General features: G+C 42.3%; 1 protein-coding gene across 2 annotated transcripts in view; it reads right to left on the bottom strand.

The window, feature by feature from the left end:
* The window catches only part of rxraa (retinoid X receptor, alpha a), a 48645-nt gene extending 23141 nt beyond the window's left edge, over positions 1 to 25504 (bottom strand). The window contains exons 1-2 of one of the 2 annotated variants that reach the window (XM_049738107.2): positions 25206 to 25504; positions 14511 to 14621 (exon numbers count right to left, since the gene is read on the bottom strand). In XM_049738107.2, the coding sequence (XP_049594064.1) occupies positions 14511 to 14621; positions 25206 to 25233 (139 nt within the window). In that variant the 5' untranslated portion in view covers positions 25234 to 25504. The remainder of the gene's footprint in view (positions 1 to 14510; positions 14622 to 25205) is intronic. The other variant, XM_049738108.2, reaches the window with a different exon arrangement.
* Positions 25505 to 26011: the final 507 nt, after the last annotated feature.

Here is a 26011-nt window from a genome sequence, read left to right as displayed (position 1 = left end):
TTAAATTTAAATATCAAATGGACGTTGTTCAAGCCTGTCAACTGATGGAACGGAAATAAACAAATTAGTCCGCCATCCCTCCAGCAGCCAATAGCAGATTTTTTTTTTGTTTACCGCCTCCGTACTCCATCCCATCATCTCTTCTCTTCCCAAACAATACTTCTTCGTCTCATCGTTTTTATCCTCTGTTGTTTGGCGTGAATGTGCAGAGAAAATTTGCCAATTTGTGTCCTGCTGTTGCGGTTTTGGATGTTTTGTATGAATGGATGATTGAGAGATACGGCTTGTTGCGGGGGGATAAAAGCCGCCTTGGAAATTACGCCATGTGCTATTATGATGAAACAGTTGTGTTTTGTTGATGGTTGAGATTTTATAGTTGAAAGCTGGTAATGGGCAGGAAAAAAAAAACAGCTCTCCTCATTTGCAGTTTTTTTTTTTTGCAAGAGAGTTGTCAACTTTTGGAAGTTTGGTGTGGATGACTCAAGTTAGTGCAGGCGAAAGAGAGTTTTTATATTCATTCCATGAAACTGACAGAATTCTCTTCTTTTTTTTCCCCCGTCTTTTTTACCGTATTTTTGGGTGGGAAAAAAATACGATTAATGGCTTTGGTTCCTGGTCAAAAACTGTTTGTTTTTATTTTCCTCTTGATTCAAGGTACCAAGTATATTTTTTTTTTTCACAAGGACTTTTATGAGAGACAGGTGAGTCAGTTTTGAAATACACAGAGCTCCACAGCAGACTGAGGATAAGGACGCTCGTCATTAGCATTTCCCCACAAGTCTTCAGAGTCAGTAAAAAGGAAAGCGGCGAGAAATTCAACAAAAATCCCAAGCGAGTCAGACAGTTGCGTAAAACCTGCAGCCCAAAATAACACGGGAGTCGCTACTTCATTTTGGGGGAGTCTTTCTGCTGATATCTATATCACCATGACAACAGAGAGCTGATATTTCATTCAGTCTTCCGTGGAGCCCCGTGGTTCACTGTTCAGTCAATGTCACGCTACGTTATCTCAAAATAAAAAGATTGGACCTCTATAGTTGAATTCAGTAAACCTCGATACGGCTCGAATTTTCGAAATATACGGCAGGTGCTTTCTTCGCATGGCATCCCACCTTATGACGCATGGTAACCCAAGAATGAGTAAGTGCGAAAAAAAAAAAAAAGCTCCTCACATTCCAACATTCACAAAGTTTAAGTTCCTGTCAAGACACGTTGCAATCACACAGACTGGCGAAAACTACAGCTGAGTCTTGACAGCTCCAATCAAAAGTATTCACTCCCTTTTTTCGGCTGCTTTTGACGCCCCTATCTGCTGACATCCATGATCCAACTTGCAGACTCCGACTGTCGACAAAATGCCAGAAAAGAACCGAAAAACAGGCCACCCGTAACTTTGCACTAGGTGGGCCGTAATCATCGGATACACAGTGTTGATATAACCCCAGTCGGCCCTCATTAAAGACTTAAATCTTCCCCTCGCCCTCCTTATTAGTGTTTTCTCTCTCCCTGTAGACTTTTATTCCCCACCCCAAATTCTCATCCATCGCCCAAAAACGTTATGGGTGAAAGCACAGGCTCTTACCCTGGGTGACTTTTGAGTGTCTGAGGAGGTTGGCCGTGGCTGGATGCCAACTCCGGCCGCTATCGCAAACACTTTGACGAGTGCCGGCACTCCAGTCTGCTGATATGGCCTAATTGTTCTCTTCAGCCGTGAAGTGTTTTACCTGTCTCTCGCCGGGGAACTCGGAGCAAGGCGAGTTTGAACAAATACCGCAGAGAATAAATAGCAGCCTGTAAATACAACTTAAAAGTCATATTATGAAAATGGATTGATCTGGGCTAGAACTCTTATTTATTTATTTATTTATTTATTTTCATTCATTCATTCATTCATTCATTCATTTATTTATTTTTTATTTTTTTTTATTCACTGCTCTTATTTCATTGTTTGTGCCTTCTTGTTTTTACTGTTTGTATTGTTTACTTGAATGTTTTGTTTGTCCGTGGACCAATATAATATAATATAATATAATATAATATAATATAATATATATAAAATATGTCTTGTCACCATGGGATAATAGGAAACGCAATTTCGATCTCTTTGAGTGTCTTGACGTGAAGAAATTGACAATATAGCAGACTTTGACTTTGACTGACCTTTAACCTAAGTCGGTAGAACGAATTTTAAGAGGCTATGCGTTTTTATGAAACATAATTCTGAAGCTATTTAAAGAAAGATTTTCTGAACAGAAGGTGAGGTTGATTTGGAAAATATGACGTGAGGCATCAGCCCGAAACGGCCTCACAGCAGTAAATTTGTCCGTACCGAATCACCCGCTGTGTCTAATTTCTACTCCAGATACGCGTCACTGAAAAGAACTAGTACATCTATTATACCTCATCCGACTTGAAGCAGCATCACTACCGAGAAAAAGATGCGATATAAAAATAAAAAACAACCGGATCAAAGAACGAGCAACACCGGCAGTCCTTCGGTCAGCAGCTTTTAATGGAAACATCAAATGGACAATAGTAGTTTCATCAACGAGAAGACAGGAGAGTAATAATTTTCTCTGCGGCCTGTGGAGCAGACGTCAGAGGATAACATTTCCAACAGATGTCCCTTCTGTTCTTTTTGAGGACTTGTTTCATGTCAACAATGATTGAAGAAATGATCTATTTGTGGAATTCCATTTCTATATAAAATATATTCGTGAGTGGCACATCCGTACCAATCCACATCACAGTGGTACTCAGGAAGCTATGATTCATCAAGCTTCCTCTTTAAGACGAAAATTACCACCCACGCCCCTTATCGGACTCGCTTACTGCCAAAATACACTTGAAGTTTTTTCGATCCAAAATATACATACGTATGTCGAGATAACGGCAGCGGTACGAAATCTGATCTGGCTGTCACGTTTTGTTGCTATCAGATAGTTGACAGCTTGATTTGATCAAATTAAATGCGGGCTGATAAATGGTAAGTATCAGGTTACGGCTAGAATACAGGAATCAAAAGAATCCAGATCCAAACAGGAATCGTCTTTATATTTCGTAACTCCACGATCATACATACAGTATTTGTGTACGATGGGCCAATGGTTGGTATATTGACAGAGTGTCTTTAGTGGAATCAAGGGAGACGTGTTTGCTCGCTTTGGGTCAATAACCTGATCCAAAGTACACTCAACACACACGACATACTGTACTCCCTCCAACAGGCATCGATTCGTACGTGCGACTTCCTGACCGAGGCGTGTTCGTGAGTATCCTTGGCCTCTTCCTGCAGCACGTAGACACATCGTTCCAGCCCCGGAAAGTTTCTGAAGTTGCATTTTCTTGAACTGCTCCGCCGTCTTATAAGGTGCGGTATCCAAAACCGGTACGACAAACGAGCTTCTCCGAAATGTTGCATTTAAAGTATTTGATTTTGAGTCAGGTGCCAGATCAAACATGGACATGGGTCTCTGTCGCATCAATAGAATTGCAGTTCCTCAGGGGAGCTTGAGATATGTTTTGAAAATAAATTAATACATAGCACAAAAAAAACACATCAACCATGAAGGTGGTCAACAAAAGAATAGTAAGTACGAGCAGACCTCTGCGTGGACCCGCGAAGTCCGTGAAGATGAGAGGCGAGCCTCTTTCATCTCTCCCACATTTCATTTTCCCATTCTCTCGTTCTCATCTGTTCCTACTTCTCCATTTATTCCCACATCCTTCCGGTTGCATTTTCAGAGGAACTCCCAAGAGATGGGAATAATCCCAGTTCCAAGCATGAATCTTTCATGTTCAAGCGAGAAGACTGGCAGCAGCTACCTGGCCTATGTTCACCCCCCTCCGATTATTTTTTATGGAACAATCAGTTCTGCAGGGGGGACGGGACTAACTTGTTTACGTTCAGACAGCACCGACAACACAAACACACTTTGTATTATTCAAATTTTCTACGACAACTATTCTTATAATACAAATTATCCAGAATCTCGAAGGAACTCGCAGATCCAATCTTGATTACGATCCAAAAAAGCCGTAAAAGGCAACAAAAGCAGAAATCATTCTTGAACGTTGAACAAACATCCCTCAGTGCTGTCAAAGGGTGAAGAACATTTTTCCGATGATGCAACTTTGCTTTGACAGTTGAGCTGGGAAAGTCATTTTCGGGAAAGTCTATTTATCAACGATAAAATCCATATATATATATTTTAGCTCGGCCTCCCGTGGGTTGGATGTCTGTGAATTATGTGTTGGGATTGGCTTTCCGACAGCGACCAAATAACGAAGGTGTTATGACTGGCATGGAAAGACACAAGCGTTCATTGCTTCTAGTTTCGCTAGGACGACTTTCGAGCTAACGATGCCCGACGCTTGGCTGGCTCAAACTGTAAAAAAAAAAAAAAAACAGAAGGGAGGGCGTAACGTGCCACCTCGACAGCTGACCTGACAGGGTCAATCTTAACAGCAGTCAACAGAAGACGGCCAGTCTGCTGACTTCCCTTCTGTTTCATTTGCACTGGCGGCCGTCCAACAAATACACGCCGTCGTCCAGCAAGTTTTTCAAAAAGGAACATAGTCTTGGATTTTTCCACTACAATCCATCTTTTATTTTTAATTGCAAAACCAAATGAAAGAGTTGAAAATAAAACACATTTAACCGGCATTGTGATCAACGGGTAAAAATGTTTTCGTCCATGCCACACAAGACGAAATATTTTCCAGCTCAAAATCACGTCTGTGTCTTCTCAGCTACGCTCTGGGAGTGTCAGTTCAGAACTGGACTCCCACGGTCACACATTGCCTCTGGAGATAAGTCACGGATCTTTTACAAACACACATTGATATCCCTCTCACAAAAAAACATGATTAACACGCCAATTAAACCAGGAAGCAACAGGCCCACGGGCTTCCCTTCTTTGTGGTATAAATAGCACGTTAGCATACATGCAAACACAACTTGCAAATGTATGCACAAATTACGCATGAATGCATTAACATATACCAAATGGAATGATCAAATGATTCTACAATCCCGTCTCAACCTTTATCCACCCACACACACCCAACCCACTTTCCACTTTGATAACAAACACAATTAAGAATAGATTTCACCGTTAAATATCAAATATTGGCTGGAATATAACCGGTGAGTTCTAGCAAGATGAAGCAGGCTGTTGCGCCTGGACTTGACTGATAGCTGCCGATGCTTCCTGAAGGGCACGGTGAGTTTAATCACCTATAACCGCAATTACCCACATACACGTCAGACTCATAAAGCACTGAAACAAGATGAGAGTCTCCCTCCCATCCTCCCCCTCGGCGCGCATCAGCCAAATTCCACTAAAGCCAGAGGAGGAGCGAAAGAGCTGAACGCATAAGCCTGGAGTGAGAGCTCAACCTAAGAGGGAGAACCGATTCGCATTAATTAGCGCTCTTAATACACTTACGATCCATTAAACAAGTCCTAATGAGCTGATTGTTAAGTGTCTTGTTAGCTGAGTGAAGACTTCTGCGTTATTTCTTGGCTATTTATGATTATTTATATTATACCGTACTGCAGGGGTGTCAAATTCTTTTTTTTCCCGGGCCGCATTGTAATCATTCTTTCGGAGGGCCATTATGACTGTCAACCCAAATAAATGCATATATAGTAAAAGCTACAAAACAAATAACTCGTTTACAAATCAGACAAGTAAAAACTGGTCAAATATTTTAAAAAATAATGTATTATTAAAAGTGAAGACAATTTGCAATTTTGAAGAAAATCTAAGACTTTTATGCGTGCCTTATAATCGTGAAAATACGGTAATATTTTTTATTTATTATTCTGTTATTTATAGAGTTATTTGAAGATCTCGAGGAGCCTCGGAATAGAAGATTCAAGGTGTTAAAAATCGAAACAAAAACAAATATATAACGTATACCTAAAGTAGTGAACGCACACACCCTTAATGATCACATAAAAAGCTCATCGTACAAAGTAAGACGGGCCTAAGGATGGATTAAGATGCAAGCCTTTATCAGCGGGTTCCCACAATCCCCTGTGGAATATCTCGGCTCTTCTTTTTTGGTGCGTTCCCTTCTTCCCTTTCCTCCATATACCTCGGGATAGTGCTATGAGAAAACTAGACAAGAGGGGTACTTGAACACAACCTGACGGACAGCCCGCTGATGGAATCAGCCCCATTTTTTTTTTAATAATATTCATGCCGCTTGATAGCTTAGCAACAAATGACATCCGACGTCATCGTTATGGTCTTTGAAAGTCAAGCGTAAAAGCGTGTAAATTTATTCCACTTGTGAATAGCACGAGCTGGCAGGGGGGGGTGTCACCCGGTCAAACGGTTGTCATCTGCTGTGATTGGAGATAATCGAAAAAGAGGAATCACATGGTGGGGAAGATTAACCCCTTTCCGATGGCTGAGCTTCGAACGCGACATCGACTCGGGTTATCAATCAGGCGTGAGATCTGATCATGGAATGAATCACAGCCAATTGAAGAAGATCTCCGATGATATTTTCAGTTAGCTGGATTTGTTCGGATCGGTTTATTGACGTGTACGCTGTCAGGGAAAATCCACGGCAGTAACGATTCTTCACTAAGATGCCACCGATGCGTTGAAAAGGCAAATCGTAAATATATACTATGTAAACTGTAGTACCTCTGATTAAACCGATTTGATGGCCGAGCGGAATTCCAGTCATGGAGGGCTTCAACAGCATATTTGGAAAAAGATCGAGGGTCAACCTTTGAACTCCACTACAGAGTAGAAGGACCGGCAGGTCACAAGATCACCAGAGCGCTTGATTCATGAGATGGTGACTGCACAAGGAAGTCTCTGTCTTCCACACATGGACCCCTCAATAAATAAGCCCTTGGCCAGGGGCGATGAAACTATATGGACGGAATCATTTCGTTCGTTCAATCGTTTTCTACCACTCACACGGACCTGAGTATTTTTTTTTCTGCTCCCGTCAACAAAATTTGCCGCGTGATTGGCTCCAATTGAGTCGTCAGCCCCCGCACTAATGTGAGGTAAAAAGGGTGAGTTGCCCTGTGTGTGAAAGGTCAACGTCTCCATTGGGCAATGACAGGGCGGACACTGTGTAAACAAGACAGGCTGAATGATCAATTATTGGGACCATAGAAACTTTTGATAAATTAAAAAAATATTAAAATAAAATAACTAAACAAATAAAACAATTAAATAACGAATAAAAAATAAAGTGGAGTAGAATAAAATAGAATAAATAAAATAAATAAAATAAATAAAATAAATAAAATAAATAAAACAAACTAACAGGGAGAAATTTTACAAAGTAACACGGACATGGTGCAGGACAAAAGATGGACACAGATGTGGAGCACGGTTGATGCTTTGACAGATCATTAGCAACCCGTGCGTTGGACTAAGAAATTACCCTGCAATTCAAAGTGTACCGAGGGAAGGAAACAGTCCGTCACATTAAGCAACCCTCACAGAAATGACATCGGAAGCTGGGAAAACATTACAGCGGGGTCCCGAGTCAAATCACTCTGTGAAAAGGTTCCTTGTCATTTATCAGCGGTCGCTTGTATTTCAACGTAAATTTGAATTATGAGCATTTGAATGTTGAAAAAGTTTTGTCTTTGGAATATGAAACACTCTCAAGCAGCTGACTGGTCAGAAATATTTGACATACTTTTTGCATCATTCCAAATGTGCGGTGAATGGAGGGGGAATTTGCAAATCAGTGTCAACTCATGCCCCCTATTAAAGATAAAACAAAAGCGATGTTACACACAGCCCGAAGCCACAGCTCCAAATTTAGTGCCTCTTTCAAGGATATTTTCTATAAATATTCCAATTAGAGAAGTGCTCCCTCCTCTTGTGCTCATCCACGAAAGGAATTATTTTCCCACATTTGTTCAGTTGCTTTTAATATCAGTAATACGTTTGTTTAATAACGATGAATAACTTGAGTGTCACTCAAGTGCCTTATATATCTTCGTGTAGTCTGGCCTATTTACTGAATGAATACTAATTAGCTGGGTTTTAATTAAGTCGGTGTATGACAAATTGAACCTTAAGATGCACCATACAGTAGAATGTAAACATGGCAAATAATGATGCAACTTCTGCAAAGGATAATGTACCTAAGCCTATTGTTTACTTTTCTGCCAACTTTCGGATTAACAATCACTCACCCACTCCCACTCTAAATACCTCCTGTCCATCAAATGGACACAAACCTCGTTTGTGCAATTAAAGAACATCACACTTAAAGATTTTAAGCGCGACTTATATTCAGAAAATCAAATTGCACAAAAAGAAAACGTGCACAGTCGGATTGTCGATGAAGTAATCTATACCTGAATTCTGCTGATCCAACACATGAGGTAATACACAGATAAATATGAGTTCAGCTGACATTTTACAATCCGTTCAAAGTGGACAAAGTCAAACTTTCTCAGATAATGTGAACCGTATAAGTGATAACACGAAGTCAGATAACAGAAGTCTTTTAAAGCCGTTGTTCTACCACTGGGAGCAAAAGGAAAGACTCGTGTGCTAATGTCATCGTTTTTTTCTTCAACACCAAGGCAATCACATTATTAAAACGGATCTTTAACGTCTATAGTCGTCAACGGTAGTGAACGAGTTAAAAACTCTGTACACCTTTTTCTATTAACGACTTATGCGACCTCAGCAGGTACACGCAAAGACTCTGTGATTTCCTCCTTTTTATATCGTACATGTGACTATCCGTCTGCTTGTTTTGGTTCTTGTTTTCAACTAACGAGCTAAGTTTGAATAATGGAATTGGCGGCGCATCAGTGTCAGCCAACGCAAAAGTAAGTCGGCTCTTGTGTAATCATCGAGCTCAGACACACGTGCCCTGCTTGTGTATCCCAATACACCGAGCAGATGGCGGGGAGGGTTGTTAAATAATCACAAATACGTGCTCGTTAGAAACTTAAGTTACAGGCAGCAGCTACTGCTTACTTTCTTTTCCTTTACGCGTATGAAAGTCGAACCTAAGAAAACAAACGCCAAGTAAAGACAACTAAACAAGTCGTTAGGAGGATTTGAATCATGCCGAGGCTCGAAATTTTATTTTCTTATCTTAATATGGGACACGATTGAGGTTAGCATGTCGTTAACGACTGCCAACTGTTCCAGTTTCTCGCATGGCCTCTTTGGAAAATTAATTGGCAATCCCTGCTCAAATCAATACTCCCTTTCGGTTACTGCCAAAGTCAAAGAGAATATTAAACTGGCCGTATCGACGTGTTGGAAACGTTTGACCTAACGTGCGAGCTTTACGAAGTTTGGACCGATCTTGAAAATGTTGGTGGTTGAAAAGAGATGATTACCGAGGTGCATGAACTCTACCTAACCCCTCGCGACCTCTTTAATTACTGAACATTTCGAATGGTAATTTATTTGGAATTATTGATAAATGTTGAGGGTTTTTTTTTCCCGAGATGAAGTAATTAATTTCACATTATCTGTAGAAGAAAATTAATCATTGCTGTAGTGTTTAAGCCTTGCAATTATGTGTTTGGTATTAGAAATAAAGCAAATCGTAGACTACATGTACGCAAGAGAAAAACGTTTCAAAATTGCTTTAAACAAAGACGGAAAACAATTTGAAACAATTTTGCAGGAAAATACATTTTTTTGAGCAGAAAATGTGATGGAAATAACTTTCTGGAATGAACCTCCTCATTGTCCCACATATACTGGATGGTTTCATAATATTTTGTGCAACACTCTCCAATTTATCTTTTACCACTCCTTGGAAAAGTTTCAAGGCAAAGGTGGACAAGTCATAACTGATCAATCGTCGGGGGGGGGGGGGAATCAGCACACTACTCCGACTTTAGCTAAATAAAGATTATAGATCGAATTCAAAGCGTCAGTTTTTAACATTTGGCTTTTCGCCTATTCACCGTCATCCCTCATTGTCCTCAGCCCCTCCTCTCTCCATCCCTCATCCTTTCCCTAACCTCATTTGGAAGTCATGTCACCGTTGGTGTACGCCGACGACACGAGTCAATTAGCTCAATGTCAATGACTGCCATGGAGTTATGACGCCATGTCCCAGAGGCGCCTGCGCGGCTTTTAACACAGCCTTTACACCATCCCGCATTTCCATTTACTCAAAAGGTCGACTCTTTGCGACAATTCCCAAAGCGACGCCTCAGGTATTCTTGCGTTGACTATGACCTAGTTCCATTTCGTTGCAGGACGATTAATACGAATTTTCACTCGTGTTTTGGGCTTTAATTTGACTTCCCACCACAGCCCGAATTCTCCTCCGCAGAGTTACAACAAGATATTTCCATTAGCCGCTACCTTAGCACCACTCCGCTGTGTACCTCGGCTCGGAACTCTCTGCGGAGAAACCAAATGGGGGATGCAAACACTTTGCTCATTTGTACGGTGCGTGCTAGCCTGCATTAACACACTCGGGTGGGCCTGTTGCTGTGCAGCAGGGACATGTGACAGTCTGAGCGCGGCACTCTGTCACCCAACAATATCTCACACACACATTCAAATATCACACCGTTCGACCTTGAGCGGCCAAATTCTTTGTTTGTCCTTCTGCGGGCGCAGAGGTGGAAGCTAGCTACCTTTCTGACTTCCGGTCGAGAACATTTTCTGTGACATTCTGATCAAGCACTCTGTTGCGCTTCATCACCCTAGCCCTGCTGCCAAGCCAGCGATAATGCCAAGTATGTCAAACCACTTTAGTGTCAAAATACACAAAGAGTAGCCCCCTCCTCACTTCTTCTCTAGCTTCTCATCCTCTGGGACGGAGAGAGACGCAAAGGGTCGGATGATCTTAGCTAGCTAGCATACAAATGATGAAACCTAGCTTGATCAGGGGTGTGCTATCCCGTTTAGAGAAGCTAACCTAACTGCTCTTTTCTAACCGTAACTTATGCTCCAATGTTTATCTGTGGTTCGAGGAGGCTCCTGCCCTTCAACACTTGGTCGCCCTCACGGATATATAAACACGCCACTTGCGTTCAAGTCCTGAAAGCGAGACTCGAAGCACAGCGTGTAACTGTCAGTGATCGTGAAATCATCCAGATGTCTACTTTTTTCACCTAATTATCTCATAGATTTCAAGAGCATAACACGATTTGCCGCCATGAACATATTGTTCTGCGTTACCCGACGTGGGACTTGAAGAATAAGAACATTTTTAATTTATGTGGATAAAAAATGCAGCAGCAAACCCCCCCCAGATGTAAGCGCTACACTGTAAAACTCTATAAAAGGGTCAGGTTCAACTTAGACAGACTAAAATGATGACATACTCTAAATTAAGCAGGTCTGTCTATTACCCATGCACCGTCTGTCCGTTGCTGTCTACTGCCCTCGGCCCCTCGCTCTGGATTTGAGCTGCAACAATGAGATAGCATTTCATTGTGATGCTGCTGCAGGGGGATTAGAGGCTCAGGGAGTTATCAAAGGCTTAGTCGCTATGATTTCTAGTGACCCGCCGTGGACGATAGCCATCGCTCTGAGACCTTCACCTCTGCAGATGTACACTAGCTGTTAGCATAGGGTCAACCGTGGCCACCGGGACCCGAGACACAAGGGGGAATCAAACAAATGGACAAAGATTACGGAGATTCTTTCACTCCCTGTTGGATTGCACAAAGCAAAGAGCGCAACTGGAAAGTTTTCCTCAATGTCTGCTGAGTAATACGAATATAATATATACACAGCTAATCAAAACAGTACATTTTGGCAGCTGTTGTGCCAAATCTCAGTCCCCTTGGTCTCAAGTCAGCTCCCGCTCATTAAAAGAATGAGATATGATAGTTGGGGCTTTTGTATGAAAACTGTTTTTGCCGTGCTGATGATCGGGCCCATCATCTGCGGCCAAGCACTCTCTGGCCCCTCTGGCTTCTGACCTAACAGGAAGTAACCAGGGAGCATTGACTCAGGCTAGCCAATTAGAGCGCACGGAGTACGTCGAGGCTAACGAGGCCCCTCTCGGTGACCCCCCTCACCTCCGGAGGACCCCGCGATGGGAAATATGAGGAGATGGAGGCTGCTTTAACTTCATGCAATCCTTCCCCCCCCTCGTGCAAGCCTCTCTTGGACGCCCACCCACCTTCCCCGGTCTCTCAAACCCTGCTGTGTGGACCACAAGGTCTACAAAAACACGCTGCCTACTTCAGGAGGCTCTCCACAATGCCTCACTTGAAACACATTTTTGTCTGGTCCTAGATAAATGTGCGATCCAGAATAATTGGGAAGATTTGAAACAAAGCGGGTCTGCTGTAAACATGAATGCGCTGCGTAATTGTTACTTATTCAACGCAAACGAAGAAGAACGAGAAGAAAGTTATAGCGAACACTCCAAGGCTAAAAAAGAGGAGCCGGTAATAATCATGTCCACCCGACCAAAGTCCCACCCCCTTTTCTCTCCAGGCAGAATTGAGTCTGTCAGTCGGACCCTCCAAACAGGGACCATATGTGAATTCAGCCCTGGCAATCAGACTGCATTGTGAAGCAGGCGGCTGAGTTCATCAGGAAAAAATTAGCCTGCCGCTCTGCGGGCCTCTTTCCTATTGGCCGCTCGTGCGGCCCGCTCTGTTTGAGGGCACCCCAGACATTCCTGCGGATAATCTTTTCCATTCCTCCACTCCGCTCGATGAGGACAGACCCGATCGGAGTACAAGGCCCGCATTGTGAGCGCTTTCAAGAAGCCCTGTTTTTATTGTCCTTTCTTTGACGCCATCCCTCTCGCTCACCTCATTCGACACAACTCCAGAAAGAAAGTGATTCATTTTTTCTGGCAGGATCATTCGATAACCGGCGATCCCCGTGTAGTGCAAAATCCTGCGCGGGTTTTTATTTTTTTTTTCTCACGGTTCCTTTCCAGTAAGTTTGTTTTTGAAGCGCCAAAATAATGTCAAACCTCTGAAACCAGAGCTTAGCCACATCAGTGTGCGGCCCGGAGTTCAGCATATCGCCGCCGAATCCGGCTCTCGGGGCGAGAGCGATCCTTCCCAGAAACCTCCTGCTAGCTTACCGCTACACGCCTCTCGCAGCAGCTTGTCATTGTGGTTAAAACGGGGCCACTGAAATGTTGAGATTGGAGCCCAATCACTCAAATTTATAGAAACACTTTCCATAATTAGCCCCGTGATTATTACAGGCTCGATAAAGTTTGGCCAACGGAGGGGTTCACCTCAGTTTCTTTACAAGCGGTTTCTCAATGAGAATCCCCCCGAAACATATTTAACACGGCCAAGTGCTGAACGAAAAATGTAGCAATCGCTCCGAATGTAGAAATAGAAAACAAAGCTTGGGCTAGGAGGTGAACTCTTCACTGATCATGCTCAAACTTGTCCGGTAGCAAGCAGCAGTCGTGAAAAAGAGAAATAAAATATCCTCTTGACTTTTTAGGCTTCGCATTTGTAATTCAGGCGCCTGGTCCAGATCAAAGTGAGAAAGATATAAAGTGTGCGTTTGCTCTGGTTCGCTCAGGGTTCACATTTGCATTTCTAGCAATAGGAAAAAGCTTTGTATGGAGTCAAAGAGCAATTTTTGTAAATGAAAAATGCTGTCTGTTGGATTGAATATCCCGAGTTGATATTCTACAAGTGGTTTTAGCCACTTGTAGAATGGAAACATGTCTAAATGCTTCAGGGATTAGATTCGACATATTATGGATGTTGGCTATCCCATTTTTCATCTACTGGGCTTGTCATCTTGAATGAAATTCAACAGATGAGATAAGAAAAATGACAGCCCTTACATGATATGCAAGATATTGACACGGCGAGTCACAGGACGTTGCATGACTTCACTGTGGAGTGATAACTATGTTCAAAGCTGGAACGTCCGCAATGACTAGATGCAAAACAGACATTTGTGTTTGCCATGATGTCAGAGCGAGCACGCCGATGGTGATGACTGAAGTGCATTCAGGACGAGACCGTTTTCAGAGCACCTCTGTTAGCGCGTCAATCACGAGGCCTTCGCATGTAAACACGCCATAAATCATGCCAAGCAAGAACGGTGCTGTCTCCAAAACGGCCCCAAGGTAAACCTTTCGGGCAGGAGAAACACGCAACACTTTTCCACTTCCAGCCTAAAACACCCATTAAAAAAATTTATTTTATCATCTTATATTTTCTGATTTTAAAAGTGATAAATGCAGATTGTATCTTCAGTATTTATATATTATTCATATATATATATATTTAATTAAAAAAATAATTATATCATATTTTAAAATTAATTATATGATTATTATTATAATATTTATAATTATATTAATATAATATTAATTATATTATGCTTTAAAAATACAAAAAATATAATTTTTTATGTTGACAAATACATATTTTTTATTTACTGCTGGCCGATTTATCCCCGATCAACACATTTTAAGGTCATTCCTTATTTGTTTGTTCACCGAGGGCTTTTTTCGTCTATTTTATCGAACCAGCACAGGTAGAACAGGTTGGTGGGGATGGACAACTTTACCTGAGGACAGGCGTCGCTGATGCAGGGAACACATACCGCTGAAACAAGAACACGCTTCGTTGCGGCCTCGCTGCATCGGAGGAGCTAACGAGCACTGGGGCTTCAGGAACCCTGCGGAAAAACAAAAAAAAGACGATTATTACACCCACAAAAAGCATTCCACATGTGTATCGTAAATTACAGTAAGTACAGGGCATTACTTTGCAAGCCTTGAGCGAAATGATAAAAGAGATGTGCTGTCTTCAACATGTACGTGCCGGTTCAGCTCCGGCTGTCATCACCGGTTTAGCGGGTAAAGTACCGCTCGTGCATTAAATCTTATCTAAATCACAGCTCTGTCATGAACGCTATCGCTGCAACAGGTGAGAAAATGTTCAAGTAGCTGTCAAGATCGGTATGGTTCTACACATCCAGTCATTAAAATCGCTCCATGGCACGGGATCATTAGACGGTACGTTTACTCGCATCAGCATGACCGTGATTACAGAAATGCTTGATCTTTTTTTTTTTTTGGCATTTCATTTCTAAGATCCTGTTAGCTTTAAAACTGCATGACAGAAACTTCCAGGGACAAGTTCTAGGAACTGCATATTCATAGATTTGACATGTCAATAATTATTTATCGTGGACACATCAGTAAAATTGCTTTCAGATTTTACAAGACTCCACAAAATTCTTTCAATGAAATCCAGTACACTGAGCCATTTACGAGAGTCGAAGGTATGGCAGCTTTGCTCTTGTCGTGATTGTTCTTCCGTGTTGCCAAGGGGATCAAGCCCAAGGTCAAAGTTCACCGGGGTCTTAATGTATCTCTGAGGTGCAATAAAAAAAAAAACATTCCCAATATGGACTCCGGGGAAAAATATCCCGGTCGGGACAGCAGAGCCATCAATCGCCACAGTTTTCAACTCGAATGTCATTGGACATGGTAAGCGATTCCATAGCGAGCCTCTTTGTGACGAGACAACTTGTGAAAAAGCAAGTTTGTCCTTCCTTTTGTGTGTCCTGTACAAGAGACTCGAGCGTTCGCCCACACTTACGCAATAGATTTTACTCGGAAGCAACCCTGACATGGTTGGGAAATAAAATAGAAATAAAATATTTTCAATGGTCTTTTATTTCACTTTGTGTTTGCAACTACACACAAAAAGCCTGTTTTTCAGCCAGGCAAAAGTACCGTATTTTTCGGACTATAAGGCGCATCAGGTTATAAGATTGGGTCATAAAATTTTTTAGGCCATATCGCACTCTCCTGTGGTAGAATTGAGAAACCTGAGGGTCTCTTTAAGTCAAAGATATAGACGAGACATAATAAAGAAAAGCAGATGCCCAGACCTTGGTTTGAAGACACAATTGTCATCTTCAGACAAAAACAAATAAATTTCAAGATTGCGTTTCTCTTCACATTTGTTCCTGTTATTGAAATCTGCTCTGGCAATTAAAACCTAAAAAGATTCATGGAATGACTCACTATTTTCATGACGGTCATGCAAGAGTTAAGGTGTGACACTTTTGAAACGACCACAATCACTTCTCTACAATGTTGGCTTTGAGTCATTCAAAGATACCAAGTAACGGAATTGGCAGTTGCCGTGGGGTGGCAAACTTTCCGCAGAAAACCGAACACCACCCATTAAACCGCAGCCTGAGGACTGGTATTACTGAGCAGAGCAGCTTAAAAAATACAATACACGCTAAGCAGAAGGCAAAATTATTTATCCTCCGCGTTCATCACGAAGAAAATTTCATCGTGGGTAGATGAGGGTTGCAGGAAGAGAAACTCAAAGAGTGTGCCAAACGAGGTCAGAGGGGAAGAAACAAAATGGGTCAGTTCAAAGTCTGCTTCCGCACATCACAACCTTTCTCGGGGGCAAATAAGCCAACGAGGGGGCGACTCGGCGGGCCCGCCGGCGCTCAGGCGAACGACTAATCAAATTTGGGTGATTGGACTCCCGAAAAAGCCGCACGGGCACAAAGAAGCTGCTTTGATTCGGAAACAGACAAGAATGTTGAAATCAAGGGCGGTTCCTTGTCGAGAAAAAATCAAGTCCTCGTCTAATGGATGGCCATTGGATATTTTCTTATAATCATCTTGCATTCAAAGTGATTCAAACCAGCATCAAAAGTCATATTTTCGCTTTAAATATGCATTGCAATTAGTTTCGGCCTTCATCATAGAGGACGTTATGAAGCGATCAAAGAGAATCACCTCCAGCGAATCATGTTTGAAAATAAAGCTCCACTCGCACGGCGAGTGAGATGGAACACATTGGTGTCGAGATGCTCTGAGGTGAAAATGCTTTTGCGACCTGTGCCCGATTCATCTGCCTCATTCCCACCAGATGGTTCAGGAGCACGCTCGCTAAATGGGCTTTGCACGCCCAAGTTAGCATCTCTTCAGGAGAACATATTCTGACATTCATTAACCCCCCCCACACTGCTACTTTAGCACAGAACATCTGAAAATAACTTGTTGAAAATGTAAATAAATACAAAAGACCCCAAAACAACACAATGAAGAATCTTCAATCGTCTTGGTAGAATATGTTCAAAAAATCTGACCCAGATTCACCAATCAAATTTGAATCATGCCTAATCCAACATGTACAACATCGTTGACCCATTCTGACAGTTTTCGTTCATATTGTCAAATAATCCAACTTTGTCCAAGTTTCTATCATAAATTCAGATTTTAATTATTTTATTTTTGAAAAATGAGAAAATCCAGACTAAACGGTCAAACACGGTGACTCGCACATCACAGCAGTAAGAATCATACGTGATGGAAGCGGTACATAATTTAAAACATGAAACACAAACATCTGGCGCTGCACCTGTTTTACATCAACGTTCACTGAAAGCAAAGACAATCAAATACGCAAAAATTGAGTATGAGTCACATCACCAGCCGGATTAGAAAGAGTATATGAACCTTCTCCGTAGCTACAATTGCTTTTAATATGAATGCATTAACTCTGAACGGGACTAAGAGGGTTCCAACGTGTAAAGCTCCATTAGAGAAAAATATTGTAATCATCTTGTCAAGGGTGTCAAATCTTAAAACTCAATGAAGGTATTTTAATGTCAAGGTAAAATAAATACACAGCATTTCAGCTCCAACTTGGCTGCTTCGCTTATATTCAAAGTCCAGAATAAAAATGGCTGATAGTTAACAAAATCGAAATCAAAACAATCCGTCCAAAAAAAATAGCCTTGAGTGCTACATTATTGTTTCCACTTTCACGGACAGTTCAGGTTTTCTGTAGGTTACAGTATGACTCCAAAAATGTGTGCTCGTCAAGAATGAACACATACCACACATTCCGAGGGGTCAGCACGTCATCTACCCAAAGACTTTGCCAAGAAACCTGTTCGACCGAGTTTTCACAGCTTCTCTTTCAGGAAAACTTAGCCAAGTCAATGTACAGAACATTATTTTAAAAAAGGGCAATATTAGATTTGTTTTTCAGAAAAATTCATAGGACTAGCTGAAATGTCTGACCGGCAAAGGAATGTAGCACGTATTTTAAAGCAACAAGTTTTTATGGTAGGTTGAATGATGGATTGACCCCAAGTCAAGGGAAGGGCATGACACCAAAAACATGAAAGTCAGCAGAAAACTGACGAGGTAAGATCCGGAATACTAAACAGTGCTAATACGGAACGTGCCGAAAAGCGAAGAGACGGCATATGGAGAAAGAAATCAGTTTAAAAAAGTGAAAGGGCCAGAAAGAGAACGAAACGAGAGACAGGCAGAGGGAGGCAAACAAAACTAGGTCAAGTCACATGACTGGGATCGACTGCAGGCGGGATTAAATATCCTACAGCATGTGGTCATTTACACAACAAATGTAGATTTCATTTTATAAATTATTTCTCTTCCGCGGGGGATGAGGCTCAACATAACTCGTGTGATGCGTTACCGTATTCTGGTGGGATGTACGGCTTTTCAGTGAGCACAAAAAACGGGAGTATTAAAGACTAGAATGAGCCATTGCCTCTGAGACGTGAAACAAAGCAAAAGCCTTAGCGTGAAAAAGATCATAACAGGAGTGAACACACTGAGTGTGAGACAGCCTCAAAACAGAAGATTATAACGACCGGAAAATATTCTGTCCATTTTCCGACGTGATAGCGTAGGAGAGTATAAAGGGTATAAAAAAAAGGATGTTGGATTTTTAGCGGCTTATAACGTATTTTCCGAACTACGAGGCGCACTTAAAATTCTTTAATTTTCTAAAAAAATCAATACATCTTATAATCAGGTGCGCCTTATGTAGTATGTCAAAAAAAGAATTAATTTAATTTCCTGGTTTGTTTCCCTTAATGTGCAGAAAGACAGTGAATGCTAGTTAGACGGTAAGCTAGCTGGCTAGCTAACCCAAACAGTAGAGTCATCCAGTATCGTGAGGTCAATTTTTGCCCACATCTGCCAAATTTCTGCCTTCCAAAAATTCTAATCTGATTCAAGTTCAATGCAATCATTTCACTGCGATGGACTCCCAGTCAAGAGGTTAGTCCATTTTTCAGGTCACATCTTGCCGACTCCTTCCATCGAAATGTCACCGATGACATCACTGCGTATTTACCTGCCAATGCTGCAAGAGGCACTGAGCCATTGTAGCATAGGGCAGATCCAAAAATACAAACGCTGCCTGGAGGGCTTAAATCTCTTAACTCAAATAACAATTACTGACCAAGCGAGACAAACTGTCAGATCGCTTTAGAGCTCAACAATGGTGCGCCACTCAAAATATAGGGTCCAAAACAATGCTAAATTGAATCAGAGAGATACACAGCTGGTCAAGTGGATGAGCGAGAGTGAGGTCACAAAATAAACTCAAGGCACAAGGAAAATATTACACATTGGTGCAGGGCCCACATCTGTGGACTTAGACAACAGAGAAGACAGTTTGAAACCCAATCTGCATTGCTATCTCCTCCATCATGTCTGATCAGTGCCCTCTACCCAAGCAGCGGGCACGAGGGTTCCCTGAGGGGCCCCGTCGTCAGTAAACGTCAGATCAGCCGGAGACCATCAGACATCTCCTTTTGATCTCACCACTCGCATTAGCATGTACCTCGATGCTCTCCCGCTTTGGCTTTCACTCAAAGCTACTTGCCCATCAGCAACACCAGGGAGCCCCTGAAGGGCTTCACCCAGGTAAGGCGGGAGGTGCTCGGAGCTTGTCGAAATCTTCATCGCTAATGAGCAGGCGGCGAGCGGGGAGAGAAATGCTCCTGTGATCTCACGGCTGAGGTTCATCCGTGCCTCGGCATTTTCGCCTTGGTCAAATAAGCTGTTAATATAATTTCGCACTAGTCTTAAAAATAAATATCTGACAGGTTATTTGATTTTGAAGAACTGCACCAGAAGTGTTTTTCAAGCAAGGGTTTACTGTCTGTGGAAGGTGGGGAATTTTTTCAAGTCTTCCCCCCCTCTATTTTTATGAGGGCTGGTGCTTGGCCCAAGTCTGGAAAAGGTCTAAATTCACAGCCCAGTGCCACTTAATTAGCCGGGCCCTGGCTGGAGTTGGTCACATGGGTCCAATTTGAGTCACTATAAAGTCTGCATTGGCCCAACATGCATTTCAACGTGAATATTTACGTGCTTGCGGGATCAAGGTGCAAGACTTTGAAGAAAACCGGATTGGAGGGGTGGGGGAGTGGGGGGTGTAAAGGAAAAAACATAACTGAAAGGAGGGGACCCTAAAAATTCCAGGGAATTGTTCCAGATGCTGCACAAATATTGTGCTGAGGAACTCCAGATGTGTCCATCCCATTTATTCCTTTCACTCTTTCCTTTCACCAACACAAGAACCCCTCCTTCCTTCATTTCTCTGATTTGAAGTCAAGACTTTAATAGCCCCCCAGAGCAACTTAGCATGCTCCTATTTTAAGGAGCGGCAACATAATACGTGCTCAGCTGATGAGCTGACTCGTATTACTCTTCACAACAAGTACCTCCCATGTAACGTCGGCCAGTCAATGAATTAAGTACCGAGGGAAGCTAAATAAAAACAGCTTCCGACTTCCGTTCGCAATCTCGCTTTCCTCCTCGGCCTCTTCGCTGTCATGTCTGGAGAGGCTGCCGCGCTCCCACAGAGCGTGACCCAGCCACAACCTCCCGACCTTGCCTCTTCCAGACAGCGTATTCAGCTTCTCAGCTGCTCCGAAAGCATAACGTCAGTCCATGCATGCAAGCTCCAGAACTTCTCATGCAGGTGCCATCTACATACATGTACAGTAGCAGTCTATTTTTTAAAACCAAGTTGCAATGATGCCAGTGTTTTTCTAGCCCCGCCCCTTGCAGCTTCCTGAGCTGGAGAACATTCCTAAAACCAGGCGTCCTTGGCAAGGTGTCTAACCATAGGTGACAAAAAAAAAAAACTCTGGATCACCGCTCAGACTGTGTGCATATGTATAGGTGAGTGTAGGCCACACAGTCTGGGCGGATGTATGAACATGTTGGACCAGCAGGCGTCAAAAAAACAGTTCATCAGGTTTTCGGACTAAGCGTTGGAACAGACTACATAAGGAAACTTTGTTAGCTCACGTTTTTTTTTGCTTGGCAGTTTGTGAAATACACAAATAGGTTTTTGTTTCAGCAATAAGGTTGTTGTGAGAAGTTGAAGAACACTTTGCAAGAGAATAAAGATCAGGTTGAAACGAGATACACAACGGTCTGAAGAACAAACGAGGCGAGCGCTGATGTGGAAACGTGATCTCTGTGTCGAAAGATGGTTTGAAACATTTTTGCTGAACGCGGCGGTGGATTCCGCGCAAGAAACGGGAACCATCGTGATTTACTGTACACTCAAAACATACAAATGCAACGTGATACTTTTCAGCTGTTGGATTTTTTTTTTAAAGCAGGTGTTAGCAAGGTTTGAATAAAAAAAAATAATAAAAAAACGACATTAGCTTCAAAACTAGCCTAGTTGTTAGCATACCATAAAAAAATCGATATAGTAAGAATAGATCGATATACAGAATATCAAAATTATCAAAACATCCGGCAAGCTATATTATTTTTATGTCACTTGATATGAAGTCATTCGACCAACTAAAGGCTTCAAACGTGATTCCGGAAGGCAAGAAACAGAAGTCGTCTTCACACATCCACGCAATCCAAGAGGGAGATTAGACACTTGTTTTTATTATCTAAAATATGCCAAGATGAGGAATGTGGAGGAGTAGAAAAGAGGAGAGGCTCCTGACAGCTACTGATTTGATGCTTTCTTGGCAGCATTTGAATGTCACAACACAACGAGATCATATTGTGCATTGGCTTTTTACACTTCTTTCTCACGTATGTGCTTGATGTCCCTTGTCGCTTTGGCTCATCTTCCAGTAAGAGAGGCGAGCACTGGCTCAAGAGGAGGGCGAGATGACCTTCCTCTCAATGCGAATTACGGGTGTGATCTGGTCAAATTCCCACAGAGACTGTGCTTCGACTTCAAAAGATTGTGCCGGACGCACCCTGAATACTGAGGCATGCAGACTCTCGAGGAGGCGAGAAATAAAAACCTCATCGTCCTCGGGTGACTGGTGAAAGAAAGCATTGAGAGCGCCCTCTAGAGGAGCCAAAAAATACAACTGCTTCATGAAGCACATATGAAGCTTCGTTTTCCCCATCACTAAGATTCAGACTCATGCTTCATTTGTTGACTGAGCTAACAGAAAAAATTCTGGCACGTCTGGACATTCTCCCAGAAGCTCTCTGGCTTGTCTATACAGTACATACATTTTGGGAAATTCCAGCCAGACTCAGAGACCACAGTGTTTTTTTTTTTCTTCCCTTTACCGGAAAGGTACCAACAATTTTGACCGTGTGAATAAACTTGGTGCTGGGTGAAAAAAAAAAAAAAAAAAAACAGCAGCAAGGTTTCACTCATAGTAGCAACAATGACATCATCAAGGATTTAAAAATGATTGTGTCTTGATTTCCACAACACTTGTGACAAATGAAAATCAAATAAGGAAATCAGAGGTCCAAAAGAGGATGAAGCAAAACTTTTGAAAGTCTTGAAGCGCTTTAAACAACAGGCACGACGCTAAAGGCAAATTCCCCACATGATAGAACAGATGGGGGGCAAAGGTCAAAGTTTGAGGTGCAAAGTTCACCGCAAGTATTATCAATAAAGACCTCCTGTGAAGGCCAACTTTTTTTTTTTGCACAAATAATTAACGAGCTTTTGAGTCGATCAGTGATTCTGCATCACCGACTCTCGTTCGACCGCTAAGCAAAGCGACGAGTGCGTAATTGGAATGGGCACATTTTTTTTTTTTTTTTTTTTTTTCATTTAAATCGAAAGCCTCTCGAGTGAAATTCAGACGTAGTGGTTTCAGGAGAGAGCTGTCACTTTAAACCATTAAGTCTTGCTATAAACCGCCCCCCCCTCGCCCGCCCCAATAAAAATGACAGCTGCAGCCCTGTTCTCTCAAAAGGGAAGGGGAGGGGGGGGGGAGACGAAGGCATCACATCAGGAACACAAAACTGGACGGCAATAAAAGACAAACTTGGCCAAATGCTTTGGGCGCTGTAATTCCATGCAACACACACACACACTAACACACACCCCTCCCGGAAGACGGACACCCTCTCCCACTATTACCTTTGTTCCTGAGTTACAGCCAGAAAAGGAATGTCACACACACACAATTCTCACTTTCCCATCAAAGACTATGAACTTCATTGGTTTTGGGAAGGGAGGGGGGGGGGGGGGCGTGCATGTCTGAGTATTTGTACACCTCAGCCCCCCCCTCAGAAAAAAGTAAAATAGCATCATACACAGTAGCTAATATCGTCGAGGGGAATTTGATTACAGACTAAAAGCCTCATTAGTAGGTGATAAAAGAAGTTTATGGGGAAGCGGGGACAGCTACCAATTGACTGCCGTTTGGTAAAAAAGCGTTTTGTTTGGCACTGGCGAAGGACAAGGCTGATTGGTATGATGACAGTGGAGGTGACCTTGAGCATTTTTGAGTCGTTTGAATCCGGCATTGGTACGCAAATGTCATTTTTTTCCCCCTGTTCATTCACATTTCCATTTATTTTATTAAAGGAACTTTCAGGAGAGCCTTGAAAAAAAACTCTGACTTGATATTTGTGAACTTGCCATTTCAAAACGTCCGAATCCACTAATGCCGCGTGACAGATAATAACCAAATGAGCGGCTAATCAATACTCCCAAGGACTTAGAAGATAGCTGCTAATTAACAAATCACCCACCAAGTGGGACCTTTGATGGACCAAGTTGAAATAGAAATGGCGATATTAGCACAGGGCGGATAAGCACCGGAAAGCTGCTGATACAGCATGTGATGTATCTTGAGGGAAAATATGAGCGCCATCACGTTAATAATGGCATCAACCTCAGCTTGCTTTTAGACTACTTAGATATGCTGACAGGCATATCGATGGACTACTTTGATAAATTGAGTCCTTTTCCGTTCTGTGTGGACACTAGATATAATGTCCCTACAATAAAACAAAATAAGGGGATGGGGGGGGGGCTGCAAAGCGTAACTGAAGAAGGCCGCCCCGAATCCCACAAGTCCCGTGAATGTCCGTGACGCGTACAGGCGACTGATGATACGTGTCGAGCTGTAACACGATGCTCTCATGAAAGAGCAGCAGACAAAATAACACAGTCGGGCGTTCTGCTGCATCACCTCTACAGGGGACAAGGGTCACTTTGACAAGCGTACAGTAGCATACAGCTTTAATGATTTACAATGCGTGGAAGCGAGGGATCCCTCAAAGACACTGATGCAATACTTTATTTTAAGATTTGAACGGTTGTATGATTTTACTTCTACGGGGACGATGCGTTCAAATCAGCTTGGATACTTGTAGAGTTTAAAGCTAATTCTTAACTCCAGTCCCCTGCTGGGCTCTTCCACAACACTGCATAATAAACTGTCAAGTCCGTCCCACACGATTTAAAAAAAATGAATAATGCAATATCCCTTTCCACACAGAATCTCTGACCTAAGAGTGAAGCAACTTTAAGTCGCACAAAACTGTTTTTTTAAATGTTATTATAACCTGTGTAATGTTTATTTTTTTTTTTAAAAATTCCCAAAATTATCGGATTTTTTTTACTTTTTTTAGAAAACACGCAAACACCGCAGCATCAAACTAAGCGTAGTGTTACGTAACACAGAACCCAAAATTAAAAGCGGACCCTGCCCACTGAGTTAAAAACTCTTGGGTGTTTACATAGTGACTAAATCACAAAGATTTGACATTAATCTTAATTTCTGTCATGATAATTAAAGTGCGAGAATATCAATTGTTTTCTTTTTTGATATAAATAAACTTCATCCAAGAAGCGCACGCGAGAAGCGCGCACATCTTATCCCGAGCGACTCTGTCACTCAAAGCGGAATGTCATCAGCATTGGAGAGCGACTCTCTTTTTTTTTTTTTTCTTTTGCCCCACAAAATACACATTTCACATTTCCAGAAGAAAAAAAACAACGGTCATGCTCGAGTTCAAGGCGTGCGGACGCGCTTGGCAACTCGCTGTCATAAAAAAAGAGCGAGTGAGGAGGAAAAAAAAAAAGCGAGAAACGAACACACGACAAGGGGGGTGGCAACATTTCAAGCAAAACCCCTAAAAAATAAATCAAAATAAAAGATACCAGCATGCATTTGCAGAATAAACAATGCAATTTCCAAACTCACCCAATGACAAGAACGGTTTGGTTTCCATTTCTGTCTGGTGGGTTCGGTTAGCTCATGCCAGCTGAGACGGTCGTTCGGGACTTTTTCACCGGCGGCTCGAGTACACCACACCAGGTGTTGTTGTTGTTCCTCTCCGGTGCTCCTCTTCGAGTTGATCGCTGCAAAAGTCAAATAGTCTCGTGCGATGTTGCGTTTCTACCTCGACTTGCTCACCCCGCCGCTGTACTCCTCTCTTCTGCCTCGCGCGTTCTCGACACAAGTCCAACTACTGGATCTGCACTGCAAAGGGACCCACGCAGGGGGTACTCCTACAGCCCAACATCACACTGCAGCGACGCCATGCGAAGCCTTTGCGTGAACCCTTAAATCGGGTAAAAAGAGAGTGAAAATCTTTCAGGGTGGGAGGGAAATGCATTTTACTGTTGATATTAAAAAAGATTCCACCGCACTTTAAGTTTTCCTAACAACTCAGAGACTTCCAGCAGCTATTTCTTCTTCTCACTGCCTATCTGGTGTTATTTTAACCTGGTCACACATCTGTTGAACTAAAGTTGTGGGCTCGCTGCATAGAAGTTGAGATGTTCCTGCATGTTGGAATCTTTGTGTGGATATTCTTTGTGGACTTGAAGAAGGTGTCCCTCAGGGAGTCCTGTTGGAGGTTCTTGGAGACTTTAATCCAATAGAGAACTTGTGTAATGATGGATTTTTTTCTTTTTTTTCTTATTTACATTTAAGACAGGAGGTAGCCATCGAGAAGTTCGTTTAAAAAAAAAAAAAAAAAAAAGTTTGGATTGTCCTGAACGACC

The sequence above is a fragment of the Syngnathus scovelli genome, chromosome 13 (assembly GCF_024217435.2).
Source record: "Syngnathus scovelli strain Florida chromosome 13, RoL_Ssco_1.2, whole genome shotgun sequence".
NCBI classification, from domain to species: Eukaryota; Metazoa; Chordata; class Actinopteri; order Syngnathiformes; family Syngnathidae; genus Syngnathus; species Syngnathus scovelli.
Note: the sequence above shows the minus strand (reverse complement) of the source record. Positions and strands in the feature narration are given on the sequence as shown.